At 42.1% G+C, this 18,233-nt stretch overlaps 1 protein-coding gene across 3 annotated transcripts in view; it reads right to left on the minus strand.

Annotated features, from left to right (window-relative positions):
- Positions 1–18,233, minus strand: part of ston2 (stonin 2) — a 92,242-nt gene that overhangs the window by 59,872 nt on the left and 14,137 nt on the right. For all 3 annotated transcript variants that reach the window (XM_052011017.1, XM_052011023.1, XM_052011032.1), the window contains exons 2-3: positions 17,321–17,556; positions 16,339–16,545 (exon numbers count right to left, since the gene is read on the minus strand). In XM_052011017.1, the coding sequence (XP_051866977.1) occupies positions 16,339–16,545; positions 17,321–17,411 (298 nt within the window). In that variant the 5' untranslated portion in view covers positions 17,412–17,556. The remainder of the gene's footprint in view (positions 1–16,338; positions 16,546–17,320; positions 17,557–18,233) is intronic.

Raw genomic sequence — 18,233 nt, forward strand, 5'->3', positions numbered from 1 at the left:
CCTCCTTTAACATTCCCACCTCCCCCAGGTAATCCTTCATTCCTGGGTTTATCAAGAATCTATCCCTCACTACCTTAAAAATCCAAACTGAAATACCATCTTCAACATATACGTTTAATTAGCTAGAGAATAAAGTCCTGATTGCAACTTGGAGAAAAGGGAATTACTCTTTGTATGAAGATGGGGAATGGGGCTACGACTAGGTGGGAAGTAGTAGAGGGTGCTTGCCCCAAGTATTACACAACTTATTTTGAAGGTCAAAATAAGGTGGCTATGAATTAGCTTGCCATTAGAAATATCAGGCCATGTGCACAATGGGCAGATGATCCTCTACTGGTCATCTAATCAAAGTTGACATTCAGGTCTTGGGCTCCATAGTAGGCCACTGCCTTGGCATTCTAACCAAAACCAAAGGGTACATACAACATCACAGAAATGGCTGTAAATCAGAAATTGGAAGGAGGGAGCAACTCAGGAAAATTACAAATTAGGGAAGTTGAAGTGAGCAAATTGTAGGAGCTGTGGGCCAACAAAATCCCAGGTTCTGATGGACTTCATCCCAAAATGATTCTGGAAAATAGCAATATTTATACAGAAAGACAAGCAGACTGAAAGCAAGAAACTATATGAGGTTATAAAACATTTAAGACAGATGGGGCAAATTTTTTTTCCTTAAAAGGGCAGTGGTAAGACTAATACCAATCTTCTAAATTTTTTTTGGTAAAAGGTAGACAAATCCTTCGTAAGCAAGGGAGTAGGCAGGAATGCAGAGATGGTTATAAAGAAGGCAAATGGAATGTTGGCCTTCATTGCTAGGGGGATTGAATTTAAGAGCAGGGAGCTTATGCTGCAACTGTACAGGGTACTGTTGAGGCTGCATCTGGAGTACTGCGTGAAGTTCTGGTCTCCTTACTTGAGGAAGGATTTACTGGCTTTGGAGGCAGTGCAGAGGAGGATCACCAGGTTGATTCCAGAGATGAGGGGGTTAGCCTATGAGGAGAGATTGAGTCGCCTAGGACTATACTCGCTGGAATTCAGAAGAATGAGAGGGGATCTTATAGAAGTTTATAAAATTATGAAAGGGATAGATAAGATAGAGGCAGGAAAATTGTTTCCACTGTAGGCGAGACTAGAACTAGGGGACATAGCCTCAGGAGTCGGGCAAATAGATTTAGGACGGAGATGAGGAGAAACTGCTTTTCCCCCCCCCCAGAGAGTAGTGAATCTGTGGAATTCTCTGCCCAGGGAAACAGTAGAGGCTACCTCATTAAGTATATTTAAGACAATTAGATAGAATTTTGCATAGTAAGGGAATTATGGGGAAAAGGCAGGTAGGTGGATCTGAGCCCACTGCCAGATCAGCCATGATCTTACTGACTGGCAGAGCAGGCTCAAGGGATAGTGTGTCCTGTTCCCAATTCATATGCAAAACCAGAGCAAGATGTTTAATTCCTACACAAGGCAACTAGCCCTGGCAGGGAAGGTACCTCCTCTTGGTGCAAGTCCTGGAATGGCTTTCAGGTTCTGAACATGACATTTATAATCTTTTAACAGCTGCTCCATCAGTCTGCCAAAAAGCTCTCCCTGCCATTGAAAGGAAAGTTTTATAGTGGATGCTGTAGTTCCAAATGGAAACCCGAGAAACTCAGACCAAGCAAGCTGGGAAAAGATTTTTGAGAGTTTATCATGTTCCTGCTATTAAGTCATTGCGTGCAGTCTGCTACTATGGTCAAGAAGTCTTTCAGCAGGGCTGGTCAATAATTCCTCAAAGCATGTTGGATGACCTTTGACTAAAAAAAAACTAGCTATTGTTTTGTATGTTATTTGATAATTCTCACAGAAATGGCCCAGTTGCTCTCAGTGATCTGTGAAGAATGTCAGTTATGCAATTATAGTAGTTTCAGTTAACTAGTAATGAAGCACCGGGTCAGTGGTTTGAATGTTTACATCACCTTCAAAACAAAATCTACACAGGCTTTCCCAAAGGATTAGAAAAGAATGGAATTGCTAAGAATGGTCTAAAAAGGATTACTGACAGCTGCTTCATGCTATTCATGTGAATTCAGCTAAATAATATCCTTTTCACGTGGTTTTAATTTAACATGCTGAGTCATGAAATTCTCAAATTCTAACCAATCAGCACTGCAAATCAACATTCAACTGAAATTATCATTCTCATCTTCATAATGAAATTATATACTATATTATGTTCTGTTACACTTTAGAAATATGGTAAATGATCTTGGGTTTGTATACATTATCAGCATTTTTAAATACAAATTGCTACACTAGTAAATCAAGAGCATGAAACAGTTATTGAGCAATTCTAAAGCCCTGGAGTGTGGATGGTGGTTAACTAGAGATCAGAGTGGTCAGAGGTGTGGGTTGTTGAATGTCAGCAGCTGGAAGGCCATTTTCATGTTGTACAAAGCTGAGACTGCTAATGTTCAATTCCCATTGGAATCCCTTAGATTACAATTATCCATTTTCAACTTTAAGGCTACAGCAAGATTACAACATTGTCACAATCTGTGGGTTTTATGAAAGGGAGTTATTTTGTTAACTATAACTATACACCAGTGGGATAAAGAAAATCAGGTGAAATATAATTTAGGTTTGTGGGTGATGTTTTCTGAAAGTCAATTAATGAACCACTTTTCTTTCAAAATTTCATTGATCTCCATCAGGGACTTAAATTTCTGGCATTTCCTTTGCACCACTCTAGTGCATTCATTGTTTGCTGTTAAAACAAAGTTTTCCAAATACAAATATTAAAAAACTTAAAATCCTTATTGCTCTATTTCTACCTACAAACAGTAGAAACATTTAACTCTTAAAAAACTTAAGTGACAAAATAAGTTTTACACCAACCGTCAATCTGCATCCACTCCTAATTTTAACTTTGCAAAAGATACAATGCATAGGCAATATATGACAGAGTACTTCTTCTACCCAACTTTGAGTGCTTTGAGAGGTTGGTCATGGCACACATCAACTCCAGCCTACCAGACAACCTGGACCTATTGCAATTTGCCTATCGGCAAAACAGGTCTACAGCGGATGCCATCTCCCTGGCCCTACACTCAGCTCTGGAGCATTTGGACAGTAAAGACACATACATTAGACTATTGTTTATTCACTACAACTGTGCCTTCAATACAGTAATTCCAAGCAAGCTTGTCACCAAACTCCGAGACCTAGGACTCAACACCTCCCTCTGTAACTGGATCCTTTACTTTCTAACAGACCGCAATCAGTCTAATGATAATGTGTAATGAATACCTCTGGCACGATTATTCTCAACACTGGTGCCCCACAAGGCTGCGTCCTCAGCCCCCTACTCTACTCCCTATATACTCATGACTGTGGCCAGATTGTGCTCTAACTCCATCTACAAGTTTGCAGATGATACCACGGTTGTAGGCCATATCTGAAACAGTGATGAGTCAGAGTACAGGAAGGAGATAGAGAGCTTAGTGGAATGGTGTCATGACAACAACCTTTCCCTCAATGTCAACAAAACTAAAGAGCTGGTCATTGACTTCAGGAAAGGGGGCAGTGTACATGCACCTGTCTACATCAATAGTGCTGAGGTCGAGAGGGTTGAGAGCTTCAAGTTTCTGTGAGTGAACATCAACAGCCTGTCCTGCTCAAATCATGTAGATGCCATGGCCAAGAAAGCTCACCAGCACCTCTACTTCGTCAGAAGGCTAAAGAAATTTGGTTTGTCCCCTTTGACTCTCACCAACTTTTACTGATGCACCATAGAAAGCATCCTGTGTGGATGCTTCATGGCTTGGTATGGCAACTGCTCTGCCCAGGACCACAAAAAGTTGCAGAGAGTTGTGGACACAGCCCAGTGCATCACGGACACCAACCTCCCCTCCTTGGACTCTCATTGTCCTGGTGTAGCAGCCAGCATAATCAAAGACCCCACCTACCCGGGACATTCTCTCTTCTCTCCTCTTCCATCAGGCAGAAGATACAGGAGCCCGAGGGCACGTACCACCAGACTGAAGGACAGCTTCTGCCCCACTGTGATAAGACTATTGAACGGTTCCCTTATACAATGAGATGGACTCTGACCTCACGATCTACCTTGTTGTGACCTTGCACCTTATGGCACTGCACTTTCTCTGTAGCTGTGACACTTTACTCTGTACTGTTATTGTTTTTACCTGTACTACATCAATGGACTCTGTACTAACTCAGTGTAACTGCACTGTGTAATGAATTGACCTGTACGATCGGTTTGTAAGACAAGTTTTTCACTGTACCTCGGTACGTGACAATAATAAACCAATACCAACTCCTTTTGACCGAAACCAAATTACTAATGGTTCCATTTAGACTATTGCTATAATCCAATTTGTTATCCTTTTTACTAGATTAGAATGGCAGCGTGCAGCTAATACAGCTGCTGCCTGACAGCTCCAGCAACCCAGGTTCAATCCTGACCTCCGGCACTGTGTGTGGAGTTTGTACATAAAACAATTCAGCACAGGCTCCTTTGGCTCATGATGTCTGCGCCAACCATGGTATCAATTTAAACTGCACATCTGCCTGCATATGGTCTCTATCCCTCAATTCCCTGCCTTTTCATATATCTGTCCAAATATCTCTTAATTGTTATTGTATCTACTTCCACCACTTCCCTTGGCAGTGCATTCCAGGTACCTACCACTCTGTAAAGAAAAAAAAACTTACCATGTAAATCTCCTTTAAACTTTCCCCTTCTCGCCTTAAAGCTAATGCCCTCCAATATTTGACAATTCCACTCTGGGGGAAAAAGACAGACTATCTACGCCTTTCATAATTTTATATGCTTCTATCAGGTTGCCCCCAGCCGCTGATGCTCCAGAGAAAACAATCCAAGTTTGTCCAACCTGTTCTTATAGCTAACACTCTTTAATTCTGGCAACGTTCTTGTGAATCTCTTCTGCACCCTCTCCAAAGCCTCCACACCATTCCTGAAATGTGGTGAGCAGAAGTGTACACAATACCCCGAATGTGGCCTAACCAAAGTTTTATGCAGTTGCAACATGAGTTCGACTTTTATACTCAATGCCCCACTCGATGAAGGCAATTACGCCATATGCCTTATTTACCACCCTATCTTCTTCTGTTGCCACTTTCAGGGAACAATGGACTTGCACCCCCAAAATCCTTCTGTATATCAATGCCCCCGGGTCCTGCCGATTACTGTATACTTTCCCCTTACATTTGACCTCCCAAAATGCACCACCTCACACTTGTCTGGATTAAACTCCATCTGTCATTTCTCTACCCACATTTTCAACTGGTCTATATCTTGATGAATCACTTGACAGCCTACCTCGCTATTCACAACTCCAACTTTTGTGTTGTCTGCAAATCAGACCACCACTGGTCAGACTTCCAATCAGAATAACACCTTTGTACCACTACTGTCTTCTATGGCCAAGCCAATTTTGAATCCAATCTACCGAGTCTCCATGTATCCCATGTGCCTTAATCTTCCGGATCAACATACCACCAGTGACTTTGTCAAATGCTTTACTAATGTCCATGTAACAACGTCCACTGTCTAGCCTCAATCAGCTTTCTCACCACCTCAAAAAAACTCAAATCAAGTTTGCAAGACATGACCTCTCCCACACAAAACCATGCCGACTATCCAAAATAAGTCAAAGCGAGTAGATCCTATCCCCAAGAATCTTCTCCAGTAATTTCCCTACCTTGATGCAAGGCACACCAACCTATAGTTTCCTGGTTTGTCTCTATTGCCCTCTTTAAACACTGGAATAACATTGATATTCCCCAGTTCTTTGGGACCTCGCCTACAGCTAGAGAGGATACAAAGATCTTTGTCAAGGCCTCAGCAATCTCCTCACTTGTCTCTATCAATAACCAGAGATAGATCCCATCAGACCCTAGGAACTTGTCCACTTTAATGTTCTTCAAAAGATGCAAAACGGAAGTGGTCACGATCTCAACATGCCCTAGAATATCAACGTACCCCTCCCTAATCCCTGTCGTCTACGCCCCTCTCCTTAGTGAACATCGATGCAAAGTACTTATTTATTACCTTGCACATATCCTCTGATTCCAGGCACAAATTCCCTCCTTTGTCCTTGAGTGGCCCTACCCTCTCCCTTTTATTTTTAATGCATGAATGAAATGCCTTGGTATTCTCTTTAATCCTACTGGCCAAGGACATTTCATGGCCCCTTTTAGCCATCCTAATTCACTGTTTAAGTTCTTTCCTGCTTCCTTTATATTCCTCCAAGGGCACATCTGATTTCAGTTTCCTAAACATTACATACTCTTCCTTTCCTTTTCTGACTAAATTTGCAACCTCTCTCTTCATCCAAGGTGATGGTCCTCAAAACTACTTAGGTTTCTTCTGGGTGCTCTGATTTTCTCCCACATCCCAAAGATGTGCAGGTTACTAAGTTAATTGGCCATTGTAAAATTGCCCCTTGTATGTAATGGAGTGGCAGAGTCTAAGCAGAGTTGATGGAAGGTGGCGACAATAAAATGGGATCAATGGAAAATGGGTACTTTATGGTTGGTGCTGATTCAATGGGCCCGATTATGTAGTGAACAGGTGAAGAACAGATTTCTCTTAAATTGCACATTGGTAGCAGTGGATGCCTTTAAGCTATATTATAATGTCATAAGTGGAAGCTACACAGTATCAATGCCATTCTCATGTTCATTGGTTCCAAACAACACCATTAACAGATATTTGTAAAATTTTAAATTTAAGCAACATATGACTGAATCTTGAAATGACCTCCTAGAATCAAAAATTGCTAAAAAGTTTCTTGCTTCCATTCAAGTTTAATGGAATATATTTGTGAAGATATTATGAAAATACCAAGTCAGACATAGGATCAAATTCACTCTCTACAATATTTTTTAAAAATTTATTCAAGTATCTGTACATCACTAGAAAGTCCAGCATTTATTGCCAATCTTAGCTGCCCTTGAGACAATGATGGTGAGCCACGTACATGAACCACTACAATCATTCTGGTGAAGGTGCTTCCATAGTGCTGTGAGTTAGGAAGTTCCAACATTTAAATCAAGAGACAAATGAGGGACCAGTGAGACATTTCAAAAATCAAGTTGTTTTGCAACTTGGAGGTGAAGGTGCAGATAGTGGTCTTCCCATGTACATGCTGTGCTTGTCCTTCTTGGTGGCAGAGGTCACAGGCGTGGGAGATGCTAGGCAAGTAGCTGGAAGAAATTTTGCAAATGGAACACATTGCAGCTATTGTGCATTGCTGATAGTTAAATGAATTCTTAACTCTTTGATCCATAAAAACAAAGAACACACCATGCTTCCACATATAAATGGTTCACCTGACTGGCAGCTTAACTCTCCAAGTTGCAGGGCTTTCAAACAAGATTTAAAAAAAAGCAAATTAAAAAAAAGGGCAGATGTCAATATTGGTTAAAGAAACTCCCTGAAAGTGGCTACACAGGTTGATGTGGTGAAGAAGGCATATGGCATGTTTGCCTTCATTAGACTAGGCATCGAGTTCAAGCGTCAGAAAGCTATGCTACAGCTTTATAAAACTCTAGTTAAGCCGCATCTGCATTCAGTTCTGGTTGCACCATTATAGGAAGGATGTCGAGGCTTTGGAGAGGGTGCAGAAGTGGTTTACCAGGATGCTGCCTGGATTAGAGAGCATATACTATGAGAGGTTGGACAAACTTGGGCTGTTTTCTCTGGAGCAGCAGAGGCTGAGTGGAGACCTGATAGAGGTTTAAGATTATGAGAAGATTAGAACATAGAAAATCTACAGCACAATTCAGGCCCTTCGGCCCACAAAGCTGTGCCAAACATGTCCCTACCTCAGAAACTACTAGGCTTACCCTTAGCCCTCTATTCTTCTCACCTCCATGTACCTATCCAAAAGTTTCTTAAAAGACCCTATCATTTCCGCTTCCACCACCGTTGCCGGCAGCCCATTCCATGCACTCGCCACTCTGAGTAAAAAAAAACTTACACCTGACATCTCCTCTGTACCTACTCCCCAGCACAATAAACCAGTGTCCTCTTGTGGCAACAATTTCAGCCCTGGGGAAAAGCCCCTGACTATCTACCCGATCAATACCTCTCATCATCTTATAAACCTCTATCAGGTCCCCCCTCATCCTCCGTTGCTTCAAGGAGAAAAGGCCGAGTTTCCTCAACCTGCTTTCATAAGGCATGCCCTGCAATCCAGGCAGCATCCTTGTAAATCTCCTCTGCACCCTCTCTATGGCTTCCACATCCTTCCTGTAGTGAGGCGACCAGAACTGAGCACAGTACTCCAAGTGGGGTCTGACCAGGGTCCTATACAGCTGCAACAATACCTCTCGGCTCCTAAATTTGATTCCCCGATTGAAGGACAATACACCATATGCCTTCTTAACCACAGAGTCAACCTGCGCAGCCGCTTTGAGCATCCTATGGACTCGGACCCCAAAATCCCTCTGATCCTCCACACTGCCAAGAGTCCTACCATTAATACTATATTCTGCCATCATATTTGACCTACCAAAATGAACCACTTCACACTTATCTGGATTGAACTGCATCTGCCACTTCTCAGCCCAACTTTGCATCCTATTTATGTCCTGCTGTAACCTCTGACAGTCCTCTATACTATCCACTACACATCCAACCTTTGTAGCATCTGCAAACTTACTAACCCATCCCTCCACCTTCATCCAGTAGTTTATAAAAATCAAAGAGTAAGGGTCCCAGTACAGATCCCTGAGGTACACCACTGGTCACCGACCTCCACGCAGAATACGACCCTTCAACAGCCACTCTTTGCCTTCTATAGGCCAGCCAGTTCTGGATCCACATTGCAATGTCCTCTTGGATTCCATGCCTCCTTACTTTCTCAATAAGCCTTGCATGGGGTACTTTATCAAACACTTGCTGAAATCCATATACACTATATCTACTGCTCTCCCTTCATCGATGTGTTTAGGCACATCCTCAAAAAATTCAATCAGGCTCGTAAGGCAGGACCTGCCCTTGACAAAGCCATGCTGACTATTCCTAATCATATTATACCTCTCTAAATGTTCATAAATCCTGCCTCTCAGGATCTTCTCCATTAGTTTATCAACCACTGAGGTAAGACTCACTGGTCTATAGTTTCCTGGGCTATCTCTACTCCCTTTCTTGAATAAGGGAACAACATCCACAACCCTCCAATCTTCTGGGAGCTCTCCAGTCTCCATCAATCATGCAAAGATCATCGCCAGAGGCTCCACAATCTCCTCCCTCGCCTCCCACAGCAGCCTGGGGTAATCTCATCCTGTCCCGGCAATTTATCCAACTTGATGCTTTCCAAAAGTTCTAGCACCTCCTCTTTCCTAATATCCACATGCTCAAGCTTTTCAGCCTGCTGCAAGTCCTCACTACAATCACCCAGATCTTTTTTCCATAGTGAATATTGATGTAAAGTATTCATTAAGTACCTCCGCTATTTATTCCAGATCCATACACACTTTCCCACTGCTGCACTTGGTAGGCCCTATTCTTTTGCATCTTGTCCTCTTGCTCTTCACATACTTGTAGAATGCCTTGGGGTTTTCCTTAATCCTGCCCGCCAAGGCCTTCTCATGTCCCCTCCTGGCTCTCCTAATTTCTTCCTTGAGCTCCTTCCTGTTAGCCTTGTACTCTTCCAGATCTCTAACATTACCTAGCTCTCTGTACCTTTTGTAAGCTTTTTTCAACTAGATTTATTATAGCTTTTGTACACCACGGTTCCTGTATCCTCTTGTGACTCCCGCCTCATTGGAACATGCCTATGCAGAACTCCACACAAATATCCCCTGAATATTTGTCACATTTCTTCCGTACTTTTCCATGAGAACATCTGTTCCCAATTTAAGCTTCCAATTTCCTGCCTGAGAGCCTCATAATTCCCTTTACTCCAAGTAAACACCTTTCGAGTCCGTCTGCTCCTATCTCTCTCCAATGCTACCGTAAAGGAGGTAGAATTATGATCACTATCTCCAAAATGCTCTCCCACTGAGAGATCTGACACCTAACTAGGTTCATTTCCCAATACCAAACCAAGCACAGCCTCTCCTCTTGTAGGCCTATATACATATTATGTCAAGAATCCTTTCTGAACACACTTAAACTCCACCCCATCTACACCCCTTACTGTATGGAGATGCCAATCAATGTTTGGAAAATTAACATCTCCCATCACTAGATATAGACAGCCAGTATCTTTTTCCCAGGGTTGAAATGTCTAAATGTCTAATACCAGAAGGCATGCATTTAAGTTGAAAGGGGGCTAGGGGGCTAAGTTCAAAGGAGATGAGCTGCCTGGACTGGTGGTGGAGGCAAATACGATAGGGGCATTCAAGAGGCTCTTAGAGACGAAAGCCAATGTGCGGGAAATGGAAGGATATGGACATTATGTAAGCAGAAGGGATTAGTTTAGTTGGGCATTTGACTACTAATTTAATTAGCTTGGCACAACATTATGGGTCAAAGGGCCTGTTCCTGTGCTGTACTGTTCTATGTTCTACAGAACTACAGTTACAGAAGGGGTTACATTTGATCTCCTCCTAGGAAATGAGGCTGGGCACGTGGTTGACATGGTAGAGGGTGGGGTGTGGTGAGAAAGCACTTTGGGACCAGTGACCATAATTCTTTAGCAGTTAGCGTCACGCTATTACAGCGCCAGCAACCCGGGTTCAATTCCAGCTGCTGTCTGTAAGGAGTTTGTACATTCTCCCTGTGTCTGCATGGGTTTCCTCCCACATTCCAAAGATGTATGGGTTAGGAAGTCGTGGGCATATGTTGGTGCCGGAAGCATGGCGACACTTGCGGGCTGCCCCCAGAACACTCCATGCAAAAGAAGTATTTCACTATGTGTTTCGATGTACATGTGACTAACAAAGATATCTTATATCTTATCTTCAAGATAGTCAGGAAAAGATGAGGTGAGGGAGGGGAGAAAAGAAAGAGAATGGAAAGTTGGCCAACTTTGAAGGCATCAGACAGTAACTCATAAAAGTTAATTGGGAGAGGATGTTTGCAGGAAAGGGATGTCTGGCAAGTGGGAGGCTTTTAAAAGTGCGATAGGAAGAGTATGTTCTTTTTTTTTGAGTGAAGGACAAGGCTGGCAAGATTAAGGAACCTTGGCTGATGAGAGATATTGAGTGTCTTCTCAGGAAAAAAGTGTCACATGTCAGGTATAGGTAGCTGGGATCAAGACAGTCCCTACACAAGGGATGTACGAGTACACTTAAAAAGAAAATTAGGAGGGCAAAAGGTGGTACATGACACAGTCCTGGCAGATAAGATAAAGGAGGACAATCCTACAAGATTCTACAAATATATTAAGGGCAAAAGGCTAGCTAGGGAGTGATTGTGTCCCCTTAGAGTTCAGTGTGTAATCTATATGTAGAGCCACAGGAAAAAGGCAAGGTCTTAAATGAATACTTCTTATCTATATTTACCATGGAGGACATCAAAGCTAATGAGTTCAAACAGTGACACCCTGAAACATATCAACATCATGAAGGTGGTAGTGCTGGAAGTCTTGAAACACATTAAGGTAGTTAAATCCCTGGGGCCTGACCAGGTGTATCTCAGCATGTAGACTCAAGATACTGCAGATGCTGGAGCAACAAACAAAATGCTGGAGGAACCCTGCACATCAGGCAGCATCTGTGTAGTTAACCAGATAGTCAGGAAAGTTTCAGGTCGGGACCTTTCATCTGGACTGAAAGGTAGAGGGGAGATAACCAGTATAAAGAGGCAAGGGGAAGGGGTGGGGAAAAAAAAAACTGGATAGGTGGATCCAGATTAGGAGGGACGACAGGGAAATAGAGGAGGGAGGATTAGAGATAGCAGCAAAGGCTGGGAGGTGATGTGGATGCAGAGGGCTGCAGGTGATGGAATCTGATAGAAAGAAAGGTGGAGCATGGAATCAAATAAGGGAGATTGGGTGGGCAGATGAGAACAGCAGGGGAAGGGGATGATGGGCGGGCACGGTAGTGTAGCGGTTAGCGTAACGCTATTACAGCGCCAGCGACCAGGGTTCAATTCTGGCGCTGTCTGTAAGGAGTTTGTACGTTCTCCCCGTGTCTGCATGGGTTTCCTCCCACATTCCAAAGACGTACAGGTTAGGAAGTTGTGGGCATGCTATGTTGGCACCAGAAATGTGGCGACACTTGCAGGCTGCCCCCAGAACACTCTACGCAAAGGTGCATTTCACTGTGTGTTTCGATGTACATGTGACTAATAAAGATATCTCATCTCAGATGGAATGGGTGGAGGAGGGAAAAGAAACAGGGTGATGGGTCGCTGGGGAGGGCGGTGGCTGTAGGAGGAAATGCATAGATCCAAGGAGAGGGAGAAAATAAGAGGACAGAGGGAGAGCAGGTTACCTAAAACTGGAGAATTCAATGCTCATGCTGTTGTAAAAAAATACTTTTATACATTTCACTCTGCACTTTGCTCTTCAACTCCTGAGACAATGTGATTATAAAAACTGGTAGAAGTTTTGTTGAAAGGAATAATTTCAATCTTGCCACTCATCAACAAGGGCGAGTAACGACTGAGTGACCCAGTGTCTCTTGGATATTGTGGGAGGCAAGGAAAGAAATTGCAGTTATTGTTTTTAATCTGTACTACATCAACGCACTCTGTACTAACTCAATGTAACTGCACTGTGTAATGAATTGACCTGTATGATTGGTTTGTAAGACAAGCTTTTCACTGTACCTCGGTGCAAGTGACAATAATAAACCAATACCAATGGCCCAGCATGGATTTTTGCATCTTCCTTAGACACAGTTGAGTTAAGAAAGAGTGGAGGATGGCTAATCTACTTTTATTTAAGAAGGGCTGCAAGGACAAGCCAGGGAACTAGAGGCTGGTGAGCCTAATACCAGTCACAGGAAAGTTAATGGAGGGGATACTGGGAGACAAGATCTATCTACATTTGGAAGGGCAAGGATTGATTGGGGATATTCAACATGGCTTTGTGCATGGGGAAATAGTACCTCATACATTTAATTATTTTTTTTTGAAAAGATGATCAAAAGGGTTGACAAGAGCAGGGCAGTAGATGTTGTCTACATGGACTTTAGCAAGGCTTTTGACAAGATCTCACATGGTAGACTGGTCCATAACAGGAGATCACAGGGTGAGCTAGTCAAAATTGGCTTGGTGGAAGGAGTCAGAGGGTTGTAGTGGAGAGCTGTTTTTCTAGATTGGATGCCTGTGACCAGTGGCATACCACAGGGATCAGTGCTGGGTTCCCTGTTGTTTATCATCTATAGTAATGATTTGGACAAGAATGTGTGTAGCATGATTAGTAAATTTGTGGATACACCAAAATTGATGGTGTGGTGGACAGTGAAGGAGGTTACAATAAGATCTAGATCATTGTTGAAAGTGAACAAAAGAATGGCAGATGGAATTTAACTCAGACGAGTGTGAAGTGATGCATTTTGGGAATACGCAAGACATGCATAATTAAATGACAGGGCCCTGAGGAATGTCATAGAACAGAGAGCCCGAGGCGGCGGGCGCCGCAGCCTGGAGGCAACCTAGGCCAAGGTCAGACCCAGAGGCGGCAGGCACCGCGGCCCGGAGGCAACCTGGGCCAAGGTCAGACCCAGAGGCGGCGGGCGCCACGGCCTGGAGGTGGGCAAGCTTGGAATCCTTCCCCGCGAGGAAGGAGAAGAGCCATCAACTGAAGGCATGGATCTGGTGGAGGATGAAGTGTCGGAGAGTCTATGGCAGGTTGTGGAGAGTGAGGCCCGGAGCTGCGGTAGAGAAAGAGATATGGCCCACAGGTATCTGCGCATGGTGGTGAGGGTGGTGCGTAGAATCCGGGGTGAAAAGTGTTGGCTTCTGAAGGGTCTCAACTTGAAACATTGACCGTTTCCCTCCATAGATGCTGCCTGACCTGCTCAGTTCCTCCAGCATTTTGTGTGTTACTCCAGGTTCCAGCATCTGCAGAATCTCTTGCATCTTCTTTACCACCCTATCGATTTGTGTTGCCATATTCAGGGAACTCTGAGCTCACACTCCAAGATCCCTCTGTACATCAGAGACATAGGTAGGGTAGACAGTCAGTATCTTTTTCCCCAGGGTCAAAATGGCTAATACTAGATGATGTGCATTTAAGGTGAGAAGGGTTAAATTCAAAGGAGATGTGCAGGGCCAGTTATTTTACACACAGGGTGGTTGCTGCCAGGGGTGGTAGTGGAGGCAGATACAATGGAGGCATTGTAAAATACCCTTAGATAGGCACATGAATGTGCAGAGATTGGAGGGATATGGACTTTGTTTAGAGGGATTAGGGATTTAATTACTAGCTCACTTAGTTCGGCACAACATTGTGGGCCGAGGGGCCTGTTCCTGTGCTGTACTGTTAAATGTCAATGTCTAATGGTCCTTAGGGTCCTGCCATTTACTGTATACTATGCACCATCTCCTACTTGACCGGATTAAACTGCATCTGTCATTTCTCCACCCAAATTTCAACTGACCTATCTCCTGCAGCACCCTTTGACAACCTTCCTCACCATCTGCAATTCCACCAACTTTGTGTTGTCATCGAACTTGCTAATCAGAGCACATACATTTTTGTCCAAATCACTTGCATACATTATAGACAAGAGGTTCCAGCACAGATCCTTGCAGAATACCACCAGTCACAGACCTCCAGTCAGTATGATCCTCCCCCCACTGTTTTATCTTCTATGGCTAAGCCAATTTTAAATCATAACGCCTGGTATGGAGGCTCCAATGCGCAGGATTGGAGGAGGCTGCAGAGGGTTGTAGACTCAGCCAGCTCCATCACGGGCACAACCCTCCCCGCCACTGAGGACATCTTCAAGAGACGGTACCTCAAGAATGCAACTTAAGAACCCTCACCATCCGGGACATGCCCTCTTCACATTACTATCATCAGGGAGGAAGTACAGGAGGCTGAAGACCCACACTGAACATTTCAGGAACAGCTTCTTCCCCTCTGCCATCAGATTTCTGAATGGTCCATGAATCCATGAACACTACCTCATTATTCCTCTTTTGCACTATTTATTTTTGTAACTTATAGTAATTTTTACGTCTTACACTGTACTGCTGCTGCAAAACAACAAATTTCACGATATATGTCAGTGATAATAAACCTGATTCCGATAACTCACTGTGGATCCCTTGTGACTTAATCTCCTGTATCAGCCGACCACGAAGGACCTTGTCAAATTAAAGTCCGTGTAGACAACTTCCATTGCCTTCCTCTCAATTGTCTTTATCTCCTCAAAAATACTCAACTATGAAAATTTGTGCTGGTGTGGAGTGAGGAAGTTTATCCAAGGCTACAACAGGACATTAATCAGATGGAAAGTTCAGCAGAGCATTGACAGGTGGAATGTTGTGTTGCAGCTTTACAAAACAAGAGTTAGGCAACACTAGGAGAATTAAATGCAGTTCTGGTCTCCACACAATAGGAAGGATGTGGCTGCATGAGTGAAAGTGCAAACAAGATTCACTAGGATGTTGCCTGAATTGGGGGGCTTTAGCCATGGTGAGAGATTGGATCGGCTGGGTCTGTTTTCCCCGGAGTGAAGCAAGCTGAGGAATGACGTGATAGAATTATATAAAACTATGAGGCATAGGTAGGGTAGATAATCTGAATGTTTTTCCTTACGGTAGAGGTATCAAAAACACGAGGGCATAGGTTAAAGGCTCAAGAAAACAGCATCTATCATTAAGGACCCTCACCGTCTGGGACATGCTCTCTTCTCGTTACTACCAACAGGGAGGTGGTACAGGAACCTGAAGACTCAAACTCAATGATTCAGAAACAGCTTCTTCCCATCTACCATCAGATTTCTGAACAATCCATGAACCCTACCTCATTATTCCTTTTTTTTGCACTATTTTTGTAATTTATAGGTGTACGTCTTTGTACTCTACTGCGAAACAACAAAGCTCACATACGTTAGTGATAATGATTCTAATAGGTCTACATCTGTACACACTCATGCCAAAAGCAGAACAATTAGTAAATTCACAACTCTATGTTCCCTCTAATATTTTCAAAAGTAAATACACAAGCATCATTTCAAGACCTTTTTTGTCTAAATTTCATTAGCATAGAACTCAATCCAGTTGAGGTTGAACATTCATGCTTTCAATAAAACTAAAAAAAATGATGCAATGATAAAGAAATTTTAAAAAGTTACAGATTCTGAAGGTGAAATGTAAAAATAGCATCACTTCCAGAACTCATATGGGAAACAATGAATTAAATAATGAAAATCAAATTCAGTTACACTCTTAGTCTAATCACCAACCTGTTGATTGTGGGCGGAATGGTGAAAGAATAAACCACGGCTGATCATCAAACTTGATCCATTCGTTTGGCACAGATGCTGTTTCTGTCATGCACACTGGGCTATGCTGACGTTGAATTGAAGAAGAATGCTGCGATATATTATCCTGATAATTATCATCTTCAAATAATGTAACTGAGACTGGGGAATATTTTCTTTGGCCTCCAACTGTAGGTCAAAAAATGCATTTTCACTATTTCTGCCAAGTTTTACTAATCTTATACACAAATAAGTACATGCATCAGTGTACCAAGTTTTGCTTTGAAATCAATTGACTTCTCAACTTAAGCATAAAGTTGGTACCAAAAACAATTATTGTGTCAAACTTGAAGTCTTAGACAAAAATAAATGGAAGATGAAACGAACACAAACAACATTAAAAAAAAGATCCAACTTGCTCCAGGAACTAATGATGATCTTTACTTTTATAAAGTTACAAATTAATTCACCTATCACACCACTTGTGAAAGTAGTCCATAGTTACACCATCACTTTCTCAACTTGATAGTGCCACTGACAAAATCTAAAAACTCAAGCAATTTTTACCCCAGTTTAAAATCAATATATACAAACCATAATATCTGGATATAGAAAAAAAACAAATACTCTCTGCAAATTAAACAGTATTTTGCTGAACTGCAATATATTGGAAGGGTAGAATTCAAGTCAGTGCTTAATTCAAAAGTGCATTTTCTTTTAAAAAGAAATGGTAAGTCAGTTTTGTTTTTAAATACTGATCTGGGAATCCTGGAACTACTGCTGCATTTTTCAAAAGTGTGGTATAATTCAGAGGAAACCACAAATAAAAATGGGACAGTTGAAATAAAGCTTAAACAGTGCAATGCTTATTGAAGAACCTTTCATTAATTGAACATTTTATTGTTTCAGTACTATGATTTGGAAAAATTAGATATCCCTATTCCGTGAAATAAACACATTTTACCTGAATCTCCTCCATTCACTGTGCATTGTATATCATCGTTAAAGGAGACCCACGCTGACCTATGTGTAGCAATCACATTACTAGACAACATTGTTGCAATTATCACCGTGATATTACGTTGAACAATGAGATAGGGCGGCAAAGTTGAAGGCCAACTTCTTTCATCCAGAACAACTTAGTCAGTTTCCCTGGCAACTCTTCGATTTGCAAAGTCATGGCACAAATTCAAAATATCACTGTTTTAAAGAGAAAACAAAAGCAATTAGGGTCAGTTGAGGGGTGTGAAGCATCTGATCACACAGCAAATAGTGAATGCTTAAGATTTTACTGTTAAATTTGCTTGTAATTTTTTTTGAAAATCAGGTTACTAAGTATGACTTAATACAATGTATTCAGTAGTATTTTTACTTCCTTTTTTGATGCATGTACTTTATTTCTTTTCCATGGATTTACTAAAAATATTGTAAAGAAAAATCAGGTTACGCACTTTAAAATTGCACATTTGGTTGTCCCCTCTTATGTGGGCTCCAGCATAATTGTTCAGTGGGAAGCAACTCCAAAATGCAATTTCAACCATTGCACATATTGATAAGTTGCTTGCTTAGTGATGTAGCTCAAGCTCACACTTGGGATTTCAAATATTTAAATCAGAAATTCAAAATCAGGAGCATACAATTTAAACAAATTGTTACTCTAATAGAAGCACACAGAGATCACACAGAGTGCCCATCCGATCACAGGAGCAAAAGCAAAAAAACTGCATATGCTGAAAATCTGAAATAAGATCAAAAATGTTAGAAATACTCACCAGTGCAAGCAGCTACAATGGAATGAAAATGTATTCCTAATTACAGTCAGTGAAACCAAACCCTGTGTATTTCAAGAGAAATTTCAAACACTGGTTCTCCACCTA

This window comes from Pristis pectinata, chromosome 1 (assembly GCF_009764475.1).
Source record: "Pristis pectinata isolate sPriPec2 chromosome 1, sPriPec2.1.pri, whole genome shotgun sequence".
Classification (NCBI taxonomy): Eukaryota; Metazoa; Chordata; class Chondrichthyes; order Rhinopristiformes; family Pristidae; genus Pristis; species Pristis pectinata.